The following is a 14,973-nucleotide window of genomic DNA, read 5'->3' as shown; positions in this document are numbered from 1 at the left end:
GCTGACTGACAGTGTATCAGAGCTGATTGCTGAATGACAGTGTAACAGAGCTGATTGCTGACTGACAGTGTATCAGAGCTGATTGCTGACTGACAGTGTATCAGAGCTGATTGCTGACTGACAGTGTTTCAGAGCTGATTGCTGACTGACAGTGTATCAGAGCTGATTGCTGACTGACAGTTTCAGAGCTGATTGCTGACAGACAGTGTATCAGAGCTGATTGCTGACAGTGTAACAGAGCTGATTGTTGGCAGTGTATCAGAGCTGATTGCTGACTGACAGTGTTTCAGAGCTGATTGCTGACTGACAGTGTATCAGAGCTGATTGCTGACTGACAGTGTATCAGAGCTGATTGCTGACAGTGTATCAGAACTGATTGCTGACAGTGTAACAGAGCTGATAGCTGACTGACAGTGTGTCAGAGCTGATTGCTGACAGTGTAACAGAGCTGATTGCTGACTGACAGTGTAACAGAGCTGATTGCTGACAGTGTAACAGAGCTGATAGCTGACTGACAGTGTGTCAGAGCTGATTGCTGACAGTGTAACAGAGCTGATTGTTGGCAGTGTATCAGAACTGATTCCCAAATGTGGTCTATGGTATTCTACAGTGTTTCTCATAGCAACCTGTCCACCCCACATAGGTGACCATAGGAATCAAGATTTTCACTGCGAGTAACTTCAAGACTCCTTACGATTATCACAGGATAAGCTGTAGGATCATTTTTTTTACGTCCCTACCCTTGGAGTGTTAGCTATGAATGTGGGTTATGTCAGCGGAACTCCAGTGATCAAAAAACCTTCAGAACATGGTCCAAGCAAGGTAACTGTGCAAGAGCCTGGTGATTTGACACTTGATCCTGAGGCCTATTGTCAGCCTTCCTGGCACTCTGTCACATCATGGGAAAGGAGACCCTCAGGGGTTCCCAATGTCCCCTGGAACCTTGAATAGAAAGGAAAGTAATAGGAGTTAATTTCAAGTAAGGCTAAATCGCAAACACAGTGTGGAGGGAAGGCTCCTGGACACCTGTGCTGCATCCCCTTGCTTTGTGCGCTGAGAAATGTTCCTGAGGACTTGCTGTTCGTTGTATGTGCTTTCTGTCTCCTTTTATAACGTCCAGGATGATACACATCCACTTTCGGGAGTCAGTGACTCCCTCTGCCCTGGTAAGGGCTTCATTTCACCTCCCCCGCCCGGTGGGCCCACGCAGGCAGCCACCTGGGAGTGGGCTCTGGTTTTAAAGTGGAGCGTGAGGTTTTCAAGGTCGCCCTGTCCCTGCTCTGCACCCCATCCTTCTGGCATGGACACCAGCCCAGCGCTGGCACTCCTGCCAGAGTCCATTGGAAAGCAGGATATTAACCCCTTAGTGGATGTATCATTGGCAAATGTCTCCTTCCATTCAGCAGGTTATTGTTTTTTCTTGTTGATGGTTTTCTTTGTTGTGCAAAAATGTTTTAGTTTGATGTAGTTTTCATTTGTTTATTTTTATTGTTTGCTTCTCTTACCCAAACAGATAAATCCAAAAAAAGAAATGACTAAGAGTGACATCAAAGTGTTTGCTGGAGGAGCCAGTGATGATTAGGTCTTGTCCACTGGAAATCTGATCTACAGTTAGGCACATCACAGGGCCTAGGTGTCCTCTAACTTTCCTGTAGACTGGAACCTCTAAAAAGAAAGAAAAATAATTTTATTTAAAAATATTTCTTAACATGCTGAGGCCAAGTTTCAATGTAAATAATTTATATTTTTGATAAAATAGTTTACTATTTTTTAAAAATATTTTATTGATTTTTTACAGATAGGAAAGGAGAGGGATAGAGAGCCAGAAACATCAATGAGAGAGAAACATTGATCAGCTGCCTCCTGCACACACCCCACCGGGAATGTGCCCGCAACCAAGGTACATGCTCTTGGTCGGAACCGAGCCTGGGACCCTTCAGTCCGCAGGCCGACGCTCCATCCACTGAGCCAAACCAGTTAGGGCTACTATTTTTTCTTTTATCTCCACCTCTATGCAACTCTGTTCAAAATAGAATTTTTAAAAAATGGACAAAAGAAGTGGGAAGAGTCCTAAAGAAGGTATTCCAAAGCTCACTAATGTCATTTAAGTAGTAAGCAAAGAGACAGCAAAAGTCCACAAAATTGCTAATGGCTAAATTTAACTCCAACCTAAGTCCAGGTGAACCTTAATCTCTTAAATGTCCAAACATGTGATAGGCAGATGACTTATGTTATTAGGTATATTTGAAGTTTGATTAAAACACTATATCACTAAAATAATTTGTTTAATTAATAACAATATAGAGAAAATAAGATTATTTTAGTAAACACACATACAAATACTCTTACATATACAAATACATAGACAGGCACTCACTTATACACATATACACATACATACATCTATGCACACATATTAGTTTAAAAAAGTGTTTACTGGATATTCTTCTAGGAGTTTTATGGTTTTGAGTCTTACATTTAAGTCTTTAATCTATTTTGAGTTTACTCTTGTATAGGGTGTAAGAAGGTGGTCTAGTTTCACTTGTTTTGCACATATCTGTTCTCTTTTCCCAACATTTATTGAAGAGACTGTCTTTACTTCATTGATTATTCTTGCCTCCTTTGTCATAAATTAGTTGAGCATATATGCACGGGTTTATTTCTGGGCTCTCTATTCTGTCTCATTAATCTATGTATCTGTTTTTATGCCAGTTCTGTACTGTTTTTATTACTCTGGCCTCGTCATATAGTTTGATATCAGATAGGGTGACAATTCTGATGCTGCTCTTCTTTCTCAAGATTAGCATCTAAAATAAAATAAAAATATTAAGTAAGGTTTGTGTAGCAATCACAGTCTCTTTCTGCTCCTGGTCCACTCTTTCCAACCAAATCATGGGCATGGAAAAGTGTGATTGCCAATATCAGCGAGAGAAAATGCAAAAACAATGTCCACTTCTAACACTCAAAGTGAATACCCATGCATCTGGGTAATTCTCTTTAATTCACACTTTCCAAGAGAACAGGAACTCCTGTTGAAACAGAGAACGCCCCACACACTCCCTTTTTGGTGGTTATAATTGTGCAAATGCCGTATATGAGTGTGTCTGGTGGAAAGAGTGTTAGACAAGCCTGGCTCCTGAAGGAGGAGTGGAGGTGTCCTGAAAGGTATATATTTATGGAGCCTGGGTCTGTTACAGATACTCTACAAATGTTAGTTATTCTCATTCCTATGATTATTCAAAGAAAAAGGTCTACAATAAACTACTTAAAGAAGTTATTTTAAATGAGCCTTGAGCTATGATAATGTTGCTAAAACTCATAGTCAACTAAACAAGTTAATATCTATAATAATAAAAGCATAATATGCTAATTAGACCGGACATCCTTCCTGATGACCTTCCAGACAAAGCTGGGGCTGCAGGGAAGCCCGGGTCCCAGGAACCAGAGGGAAGCCGGTGCTGGCAGCTAGGGGAAGGAAGGCCCACTCTTGCATGAATTTTGTGCATTGGGCCTCCAGTTTCCTATAACTGCCTAAAGAAAAAAATGTTTAAAGATTATGATTACTTATAGTCTGTAATTCATATTTCACACTAAACAAATGTAATTTGTAAACCTTTTAATTTAAAATACTTGAAGAAATGCTGACACAGAACCCATTAAAATAGTTCTGCGGCAGGCATCCCTCTGCCAGGCTAAGGGACAGCCGATCTTCCGTTGTGTCTGTGCATAGATATCCATGATTGTCTACTTGAAAAGGGAAGAACACGGTGGTGGGAGGGAGATTGATTGTGCATTCCTTAATGCCAAGCACCCATCTCTAAGGCTTCTGGAAAGACTGCTGTTTTATTTTTTTGATTGGAGGTAATTTCTGATCAAATCAAAAAAAGCAAAACCATGCACCAATTTTAAAAGAGGTAAATAATGAGAGCCCAGAATTAGAAGAAGCAGGGGTGGAGTGGGTGGACAGGAAGGATCAGGCACAATCTATAATAATAAAAGTGTAATATGCTAATTAGACCGGACAGCCGAATGACCTTCCGATGTCATTCTGGACAACCTTCTGGATGAAGCCATGGCAGCAGGGGCCGAGGCAGAGGCAGTTAGGGGCGATCTGGCAGGCAGGCGAGCAGTTAGGGGCAATCAGGCAAGCAGGTGGGTGGTTAGGAGCGATCAGGCAGGCAGGCAAGCAGTTACAGGTGATCAGGCAGGCAGGCAGAGTGGTTAGGGATGATCAGGCAGGTAGGCATGCAATTAGAGGCAATCAGGCAGGCAGGCAGAGTAGATGGGGCGATCAGGTAGGTAGGCGAGCAGTTAGGGTTGATCAGGCAGGCAGAGTGGTTAGTGGTGATCAGAGCAGTTAGGGGCAATCAGGCAGGCAGACAGAGTAGTTAGGGGCGATCAGGCAGGCAGGCGAGTGGTTAGGAATGATCAGGCAGGCAGGTGAGCAGTTAGGGGCAATTAGGCAGGCAGGAGAGTGGTTAGGAGTGATCAGGCAGGCAGATGAGTAGTTAGGGGCGAACAGGCAGGCAGGCAGAGTGGTTAGGGGAGATCAGGCAGGCAGGTGAGTGGTTAGGGGAGATCAGGCAGGCAGGGGAGCAGTTAGGGGCAATGAGGCAGGCATGCAGAGTGGTTAGGAGCAATGAGGCAGGCAGCAGAGTGGTTAGGGGTGAGCCAGCAGTCCCAGATTGCAAGAGGGATGTCCAACTGCCAGTTTAGTCCTGATCCTGCAGGGATCCCTGCGGGACTGGGCCTAAACCAGCAGTTAGACATCCCCTTGAGGGGTCCCCGATTGTGAGAGGGTGCAGGCCGGGCTGAGGGAAGCCCCCCGAGTGCATGAATTTTGTGCACCAGGCCTCTAGTGTTTGTAATAATAAGGAATTACAAGTGAGCGCCTCGTGATAATGGGTGTAACTGTATTAAAAGAGATACTCTAATCTGCCCCTCACTCTCTCTTCTGAGAGGTCCTTGTCACATATGAAATCAGCACATAACACCCTCAGATGTTGTTGTAACACACAGTCACGCTCACAACATGTTCTTACACCAGTGGAGCTCTTCTTGCCGAGTCTTTCAACACAAGCCAAGGCCAAGTGCAGTGGAACAAACCACAGTTTTCCTTCCTGCTTCTCTCAAGACAACTTACCATCCTGTGGCCAACGATGAACCTCAAAAAGAGTGATGTTCTGCCCGGCCAGTGTGGCTCAGCTGGCTGGAGTGTGGTCCTGTGCACCAGACGTTCCTGGGTTCAACCCCGGTCAGGCCTCATGCCTGGGTTTCGGGTTCAATCCCTGGTCCGAGTGCTTACAAGAGGCAACTGATCAATGTTTCTCTCTCTCTCTCTCTTAAAAAAACACCAAAAAACAAAACCAACCAACAAACAAGCAATCATTCCAAGATGGCTAGACCTACAGAGCAGCCAGGTTCGAATGACACACAGAGCCACGCCAGCAGTCAGAGAAAGCAGGAGCAGCTGACCGGCTCACTGCCCAGCCCCGGCCCTGAGCGGAGAGCCTGTGCCTGGTGTGTGTGGCCTTTCATTGAGCACCCCGCTGGGTGGGGAGAAGTGCCCGGGAATGGCCAGCGGGCGTGAGGCCGGGACTGATGGACACATGCCCCCTTCCAGCGCCAACTGACTCTCCTTCAGAGCTGATGTTTCTCTCTCTCTCTCCCTTCCTCTGTGAAATCAATAAAAGTATATACATTTTTTTAAAGAACTCAAGGTTTTGGTCACACTCTGAGTTACCTTCCTCCTCTATGACCTTCTAGCTATAAGGTCTGGGGAAAGCTGCCCAATCCTCTCTGCCTCAGTTTCCTATAAAAAATGGAGACGATAATGGCCTCAGGGAGGTTATGAGGCTTAAATGTGCTAACCTGCTGAGACTAGCAGCCCAGTTCCAAACAGTGGCTATCACACGAGGCATTAAATACACACCGTAACCGGCACAGGCTGGCGGGCTGCGTGCCTGGACGTCGTGCCCTGCAGCACACTGTCCCTCTCCCCACTCCTGGGGGAAGTCAGAGAAGTTCCTGTAGCGCCACCAGCCCAGCTGGCATAGCATCCTGTGCCTCCTTTGCCAGCTGCGAGGCGGACACGGATGAACTGCAGCCCTCCGCCCGCAGGCCTGAGCGGGTTTTAGAATTCCTGTCAACACACTGTTCCCAGCAGCCACCATCCATTAGTCAGAATTGACACAAAAATTAAAACGTTTGACCTCTCAGCTTCAGAGCAGACAAGCTTTTCGGAAATGACTGCTCCCGTGGTCGCACCCAGAGCTGCACGTCGTCATAAACTTCTCAATGGGGTTGACAGCAGCGTCAAAGGCTGCGGGTGGGGTAACCCTGGGGCATCTGTGGCGGCTCTGCGCCCCGGAGGTCGCTGCACCCGGAGAGGGGCTAAGGTGCATGAGAATGCCCTTGAAGTGCCTGCCCATAGCCAGTGGACAAAGCATCCGTTTTCTTTCTGACAGTTGACATTCGACTTTATTCTGTATCAGTGCCAGGTGCACCGCCTCGTGGTTAGACAACCGTGTGCTCTGCAGAGTGGCCCCCCCGATTTCTGGGGCCCACCTGGCCCCTGCATAGTTATGATGATATTATTGACTCTGTTCCAAGCTGCACGTCATACCTGGGACTGATCTGCAACTGCTCTCGTGGTCCCGACTCGTGGCCAGACTTCCTTGGGCGGCTGGGGCGCGGTCCCGTGCTGGCCCGTGTTCTCCGCACGCCGAGCACCGGGGAAGCGTGTCCGCCCAGCGCCTTGCTCCCCACAGCAGAGCCCACAGAGGCCGGGGCTGCTTCGCTCTTGTTTTTGGTCTTCAGGTGAGGAGAGGAGAGTCAAGAGGCAGATTCTGATTCTCGTTGGATGTCAAAGAATCCATCTACGCTTGCCTGTTTAATTTGTAAGAATTTTAAGAATACTGATAGAAGTGTGTTAGACTTTAATATGCAAAGTGTTTGTACAGAAAGACATCTAAGAATCACAAGTGCATAGCTTTGATCAAAATTATCATCAAAAAAAGCTGTGCCCTTTGTGTATAACACTGTGCCTGATTTGCCCCGTGCAAGGAGCAATTGATTGGCTAAGCTCTAAGGCGCCAGGACCCGGACTCCATGGCAGGCAGATGGTTCTGCTGGGAGAGAGGGCGCTTGGCGGGAAGGCTGCAGCGGGAGGCCTGGGGCGACGGGCCACCTGGAAGCTGTGATCCGAGCACTGGCCCTGCAGCAGCGAGAACTGAGAGGCTGGAGCAGCGTGAAGAGGACTCGGCAACAGAAACAAGGGAACCAGGAGCGGCTGTGCACTGAGGCTGTGCAGAGTGAATGAGCAACATTCTCCGCCTTCCAGCTCGGTCTCCGGTCTCCGAGCAGTGCCAGTGCCAGGGGGCCATTGAGTGAGGGGCAAAGAGGAGAAGAATAAGGGAGGGAGGGAGGGAGGGAGGGAGGGAGGGAGGGAGGGAGGGAGAGAGGGAGGGAGGGAGGGAGACAAGGAATTGAATCTGGGCCGTGTTGCGTTAAAGGCACCTACAGTTGAAGGTGCATGCTGGGCAGACGTAGCCATGCATCGGAAATGGGGTGAAGCCGGAGGGATGTTTGGGAACAGCCGGAATGTGGACAACATTGGAAATCAGATAAGACCTCTCAGGAGAATTAAGGAAGAATGAAGGGAGGACTTGCGGCAATCCCATCAGCAATGTGCAAACAAACCAAATAAACTGGCAAGACAGGGCGTGCCACACCGGACGTGAGCCCATGACCTTCAGGGCCAGACTGCCTACATTCAAACCCGGCCTCCAGCACCTGTTAGCTGTGTGACCTTGGGAAGACAGGTAGCGTCTCTGGGTATCACTTTCCTCATCTGTAAAGTGAGCTCTACCTCAGAGGGTGGGTATCATGTTGCTGAAATAAATCAACGTTTATAAAGCATTTTGAATAATGCCGTGTCCTCAGTAAATACAGCTTAGTTCTTTGTTGTTGTAAAATACAAAGTGTTATAAATCCTTTAGCCCCAAATATTGATTTAAATTTTGCATTCTATTTTACTAGTCTACTGCGCCTATGTTTTGGAAGTTTATCTTATTCTACTCATAATTCTAGTGGATCCTGAACGAAGTAGTATTAAATTCACTACCTATTTCCTGTTAAAAGTAAATCTCAGGAAAGGTAAAATCAATTATTTTCTTCACAGAACAATTCCCTTATAAAAAACTCAGAGGATATAAAAAACGCAGGGTATTCTGCCATGTAATCATGTTTCTAGGGTTTAAATTGATTAACAGTTTCCCCAGGGGCCTGCTTCTCCAGCGCTTTCCTTCTTTTACTTATTCTTTTCACTTTTCAGGATTAAAGTGACAGAAGTGAGTTTTTCCTACATTCCAGTCATTCCGGCTCTTAGAATGACGGCTGGCCTTTGGCGTTGCCCTGGCCCCTGTCCGCTCTGTGGGGGAACCCTGCAGACGATCCTCGTGTTCTTCACCCCGCCCCTTGGGCTGGCTCGGGGTTTGCTATGTGATGAATGAGAAAAGTGTAAGAATGTCTGAGTCTCTCGGGCAGGGCATTGGCCCTGCGAGATGAGGGCGGCCAAGCAGGTGGTTGTGAGGCCCAGTATGGCTCACTGAGGTCACTGGTCACCACTGCGGGAGGAGACCTAAGGCGGGATGGCTGGTGGCAGCTCCCCACCAAGACTTCCTGCCCATGTCACCACTGGAAGTGCTGGGGGTCCGGCACCCGGGGCTTGTGTTCAGTGGACATCCTCTTTCCCCTCTGCTCAGCTCCCAGAGCACCAGCCAGCTCCCCCTCCCCTGCCCAGGCCCATCGGGAGGCTTCACACAGAGCCTCAGGAGCTTCTTGTCCAGGTGGAGGCAAGCGTCCTGTTCTCACCAGTCTGCACGCCCTCTCAGCCTGCTCACCAGGACTGTGTCCTGAGACAGTCACAGCGACAAAGATAAGGAGTCACAGAAGCAGAGACAGGGCTGTTCCTGTGAGACAGAGGTGTCAAGATTGGCTTTAGAAGGCGGTAGAGAGACTCGAAAGCTAAAGAGACCATGCAGCGGGGAAGAAGGAAAAATCAGTGCTCGTATAGAAATGGATGCTAAAGACAGCAAAGCGTCACTAAACCGAACACGTCTGAGCAATAAGGAGACAAGTTTCATGCAATAAAGAGGCTGGTAAGAGAATCGATAAAGAGCTACATGGAAAGCCCTAGCCAGGAGGCTCAGTTGATTGGTGCATTGTCCCAGACACCAAAATGTGGTGGGTTCGATCCCCGGTCAGGGAGTGTACAGGAAGCAACAGATCAATGTTTCTCTATCTTCAACGGATATTGAAATTGTCAAGAAAGGGGTGACATACATGTAAATAAAATAATTTAAAGCAAGAAAGCTTTCTAAAAATCTTAACCGCCAGGATTTAGATGAAAATGTCTTTAATAATTGCCTGCATTTAACCTATAATCCCATCTAATAAAGAGGGAATATGCTAATTGAACATCACGCCCTCACAAAGATGGCAGTGCCCACAGCCAATAAGGAGGGAATATGCTAATTGACTGTCACGCCCTCAAATATGGCAGCACCCACAGCTACAAGATGGCAGTGCCCAGTCCCCTCAGCCCCGCCGGGGTGGCAGGCACGCAGCATGGCCGGGCCCGCCCCTAGGGGGGTCTGGCCAGTCTATGCACCTGCCTCTGGAGTCCCCCAGTCCCCTCAGTTCCCCAGCCACCCAGGGCCAGCCCAAGGTGCAGGCAGCTTCGGATGGCAGCTGCCCAGCCACCCAGGGCTGCCCGAGGCTCAGGTAACCAGGGCCGGCCGAGGCTTGCGCTGCCGGCAGTGGCAGCAGAGGTGTGATGGGGGCATCGCCTTCCCCTGATCGCCGGGTCACCTCCCACCCCTGAGGGCTCCAAGACTGTGAGAGGGGGCAGGCCAGGCTGAGGGACCCCCGCTCCAGTGCATGAATTTTCCTGCACCAGGTCTCTAGTCTATAATAATAAAAGCGTAATATGCAAATTGACCAAACAGCAGAACCACCTGGACCACGTTATGACATGCACTGGTGCCAGGCCAGCCAAGGCGGGTGCAATGTGATTCATTGGGGGGCCTGCCATCGCCCCATGATCACCCCACAGAGGGAGGCCCAGGCCACCAGCTGGGGGGCAATCAATGGGGGTGCTCCACTATTCCCCCAAAGAGGGAGGCCCAGGCCACTCTCTGTGGGGCAATTAATTGGGGGGCTCTGCGGAACCAGAGAACTCGGGGTATATGGCGGCGGACGCAGGCGGCGCCAGGCCAAGGTGTGTGCAGGCGGGGGGCAGGGCTGTGAGGCAGCTGAGGCCTTGAGGGCCTACCCTTGCATGAGTTTCGGGCACCAGGCCTCTAGTTATGTGATAAGAAACTTACATGAAAACAGTGCACACCCACCAACCGGCCTCCTTGGTTGTTAGCGAGAGAGCGTGGGGAAGGGCTACCTTTCTGCTACCTTTCTTTTGCAAAGAATATAGAGCTGATTTAGGAAATAAGCCTCTTCCCTGGATGCAATCCTAGCCTCTGCTATAATGAGAAAAGTAAGGGCCACAGTATAGGGGTTTTCTATTTTGTTTTTTGGTTTACTAATTTTATTTTAATTATTTTTTATATTTGCCTCCTTATATATTTTTTCCCTTTATGTTCTTCCATCACCATTTATCCTTCCTCTACCCTCTTCCACCTCCCCCTACACCCTTCCCTCCCCTTCCCCCCAGGAGTTCTTTCTCTTTTTTCTTTCTATTTTGCTCAATCCCTCCACCCCAAATGTTTTTAAGTGGATTGTTCAAGATGCCACAACAAAGCAGAGGCTTCCTTCAGAATTAGCTTCCCGTTAACATGTGAGGAGCCACAACAAGTACCTGGTCCCCGGGACACAAGAAGCAGGAAGGCCTCGCCTGTGTCCTGGCTCCCGGGTGGTGGTGTCACTAGTGGCCAGGGGACCACGATGTTTAGATCTTCATGCGGGAAGATGTACTGGAAATAAATTATTCAATTACTATGTAACCAAATGCATTGTAAATTTTACTGCTCCAACCATCACAGACACATGTAGGAACTTCTACAAACAAGTTACTGGGGGTGGGGGGAGACAGAAAATAAGTAGCTATAGAGAGAGCAAATCAGAATTGAACTAACAATATATCGTTTCAATGCTACGTCCCATACCAGGGTTCTCTCACTCTTTTAGCCTCCCCATTAATCCAGCTAGAATTTGAATTAGTCCAGATTAGGGGTTAATATATTATTTATAGCCTTTACATTGGTACTAAGTTGTGCATTTTCATCCCAACAAGGATAACAATTCAGTCAGGTTTATACAAAAGCAATTTAATTGAATAGCATATCATTATGTTAAAATAAACTTTTTATATTTTTTTCACAGACTTGAGTCAAAGGAGCCTTTCCTATCTGTTGGGTGAGTATATGTCTAAATATTTTAAATCTCCATTCTTTAATCAATTTTTAATTCAAATTACCAAGGTTTGCTGAGCTGGTGTTTCAGTCATTTAAGTCCATATTCAGAGTCTTAACACATCTCTGGGCGCATCATTTCTTCAGCGGCATCGCTGCCTCCATTTGATAAAGACTTAAGTAAAAGGCAGCCTGGGCTGTCTGAGACCTCAGAAATGTAGCTGATGGACGTCTGTGCAACCCTCCATCTCAATGAGCACAGGGTAGACTGGTCATCTATGTTCTCATCGTGTAAACATATGCTCAGTCAGGTTCTAAGCTTTCCTCTGAACTGCAGCATCACTGTTCCCTGTCCGCCCATCGTGGCCGTTTTCCTTCAGTCTTCTCTGCTCAGTGATTCTTCCGCCAATTTCTCCAGCTCGATCTCCAAAATCTCTATCTTTTCTCTTTTTTTCTCATTTCACTTTTATTTCTCCACTCCATTCACACTTACTGGCTCTCTGAACACAGAGCTGGTGGTGTCGTCCTGAGTCAAGATACATGGTCCAAAGGTAGTATGTTGTGTGCAAGAACACATGGATGATCTTCAGGCATTCCGAGCTGATTGTTTTCAACGGATCTGTCCAGCAATCCTTTGACTAATATATTAAAGGGTTGTTCGTACATTAGTCACTTTAGGACATTTTAATAGATTAGTCAAAGGTGAGAGCACCTCTGCATGCTCAGCATTTGTCCATGCTGTCAAGTCTCAGAAGGAGCTGGAAGAGGTGATGCCTCGCTCTGAGGAGGTTGAGCAGCATTTGATGAAGAAACAATCACATCTAGGGTCCACTGTGCTCAAACTCGGTAACCAGAACACGGATGGGATTAGATTCTGAGTGATCACATCAATTTTCTTTTGTGTCTTTGTTTGTGGCCTTTGAACATTTCTGTCACTCCTTGAGCACCATGGTCCCTCCCCTTCTACTCCTCATAAAAGCATCTCAGAAAGTCGCTTGAATCACAGTAATCAAAATAATGGTTTGGGATGCTGGGGAAAGAAATGAGCAGGTGATTTATTGGAGGACTTCATGAAAAATGGAAGGTCGCATTGATCTGGTCCAAAGAAATCAATAGAGCGTGCTTCCTCCTTCATTGTCATCAGCTGCTATTGTTAGACATCTGTGAGCCAGAGGCAGCCTTCCCTTCGGAATGCATGTGTGTCCTGCACTCGAGCCAGGGGGTGAAATGGCTTTTCTTCACGCCTCACTTAGTGCACTTTCCCAGCAGCTTCCCCCGTCCTCCTACTACTCTGAGATGGAAGTCATTTTTTATTGCACAGCCTCCATAATCTTTGTTCTAAACTTATTCGGAGTTTAGAACTCAGTAGTAGAGCCCTGAGAAAAAATTTCCAAAGAAGAATGATTTATAACTCAGCAAATACTCAAAATGGGAAAACGACATAGCAGATGATGATGTGACTTAGATATGACTTAGACATTACTTAAGTATGACTTAGATATGACTTAAGTATTATTTAGACATGAATTATGTGTGACTTAGATATGACTTATGTATGAATTAGGTATGACTTAGATGTGACTGAAACATAACTTAGATATGACTTAGGTATGACTTAGGTATGACTTAGAAGTAAAGTGGGGTGAAACGTACACCCAATGGTTCTGCTGACTGAATATTTACGTCATAGTGAAACTTCCCCGTTCTCCTCCAAGGAAATGATTTTAAATACAATTGTCCAAAAGGATGCATGACTCTCTCCTGACCCTCTTCAGTGTGAGAACAGGGTAATGGTGACCATGAGGACACACACGAGCCTACCAGGCACAGGTAATCTAGTGCAAGAAACATATGTTCAGAAATGTGACTTGTATCTCAGCTGCTTGCCAAAGGGAATAAGAGCATGGTGTGTGGTCCATGATATCATGGACATGTGACCATATAACATAGGACCCTGCACACCTCATGGACATTCGCTTTAATTCTGTGTTGAATAAAAAATCGTATTAGTGAATAGCGCAGTGTTAAATATTGCATACGTCAGCCACTGCCTGCCCGTGTCTTAAAAAGGTGCTGCTACGTACGTTTAGAAACTGCCTCCACCTCCTTGCCTCTGACCCTCACAGACAAGCTCTATTAGTTTAGCCCGTTATTTCAACCCCAAGCCTCAGGTCTTTATTTGTGAAATAGAGAATAAGTAAGGAAATTTGCATCATGCATTTAGCTCCGTCCTGGCGCTTAGGGACTGTCAGAACATCAGCTCTGGTTGCAGCCCTAGAGGCGCGTTCATGTTGTGCCAGAGAGTCAGTCAGAGAGTAAGCGCCTTCTGCAGGCCATGCTGTGAGCTACACGTGGAAATCAAAGAAGTTTTCATAAAGTAGAGAAAAAAATAAAACTTGTGAATGAAATAAGCTATCAAACATGAGCACGTATATTCCATTTTAAATTTCAATTATGAACATTAGTAATTGTCATTTAAATTCTTGAAATGAAAAGAAATGTCAATACATTTTGATGCCCATCTCTTCTTAATATAAATATGGAAGCAAATTTTCTCCTCAGATACATGTGCTGCAGAAATTATGAAATAGCATTTTTATATTTTTTAATATGTTTTTATTAATTTCAGAGAGAAAGGGAGAGGGAGAGAGATAGAAACATTGCTGAGAGAGAAACATCCATCAGCTGCCTCCTGCACACCCCCTACTGGAAATCGAGCCTGCAACCTGGGCTTGTGCCCTGACCAGGAATTGAGCCATGACCTCCTGGTTCATAGGTCAACGTTCAACCACCGAGCACACTGGCCAGGCATGAAATAGCGTTTTTAAATGATACAACATAAAATCAATCAGAACATATCCATGGAAAATTTTGTCAAAAACAGTTACAACACAGCCTAAGCCGGTTTGGCTCAGTGGATGGAGCGTCGGTCTGCGGACTGAAGGGTCCCAGGTTCGATTCCGGTCAAGGGCATGTACCTTGGTTGCGGGCACATCCCCAGGTGGGGGTGTGCAGGAGGCAGCTGATCGATGTTTCTCTCTCATCGATGTTTCTAACTCTCTATCCCTCTCCCTTCCTCTCTGTAAAAGATCAATAAAATATATTTAAACAACAACAACAACAACAAAAAAAAAAAACAGTTACAACACAAGGAAATATTTGCTTACAGAAAAGCTCAGAGAATTGTGAGAGGAAATAGGTGATCTCAGACCTTCCACTCTAGGCTGATATAAGAACTTGCACATTCACAAGTCAGTGATGAATAAATAATGTCATTAGGAAAATAAAAAATCGCCCTAGCCGGTTTGGCTTCATGGATAGAGCATCAGCCTGTGGACTGAAGGGTCCCAGGTTTGAATCCAGTCAAAGGCACGTACCTCGCCGAAACCGGTTTGGCTCAGTGGAGAGAGCGTCGGCCTGCGGACTCAAGGGTCCCAGGTTCGATTCCGGTCAAGGGCATGTACCTTGGTTATGGGCACATCCCCAGTAGGGGGTGTGCAGGAGGCAGCTGATCGATGTTTCTCTCTCATCATGTTTCTAACTCTCT

The 14,973-nt window shown here is 46.7% G+C and overlaps 1 protein-coding gene across 1 annotated transcript in view; it reads left to right on the top strand.

Moving 5' to 3' along the window:
- RALYL (RALY RNA binding protein like) overlaps positions 1 to 14,973 on the top strand; it is a 264,866-nt gene that overhangs the window by 179,601 nt on the left and 70,292 nt on the right. The window contains exon 3 of the mRNA XM_054708761.1: positions 11,398 to 11,430. Within this exon, the coding sequence (XP_054564736.1) occupies positions 11,398 to 11,430 (33 nt within the window). The remainder of the gene's footprint in view (positions 1 to 11,397; positions 11,431 to 14,973) is intronic.

Source organism: Eptesicus fuscus, chromosome 19, assembly GCF_027574615.1.
Source record: "Eptesicus fuscus isolate TK198812 chromosome 19, DD_ASM_mEF_20220401, whole genome shotgun sequence".
Classification (NCBI taxonomy): Eukaryota; Metazoa; Chordata; class Mammalia; order Chiroptera; family Vespertilionidae; genus Eptesicus; species Eptesicus fuscus.
Note: the sequence above shows the minus strand (reverse complement) of the source record. Positions and strands in the feature narration are given on the sequence as shown.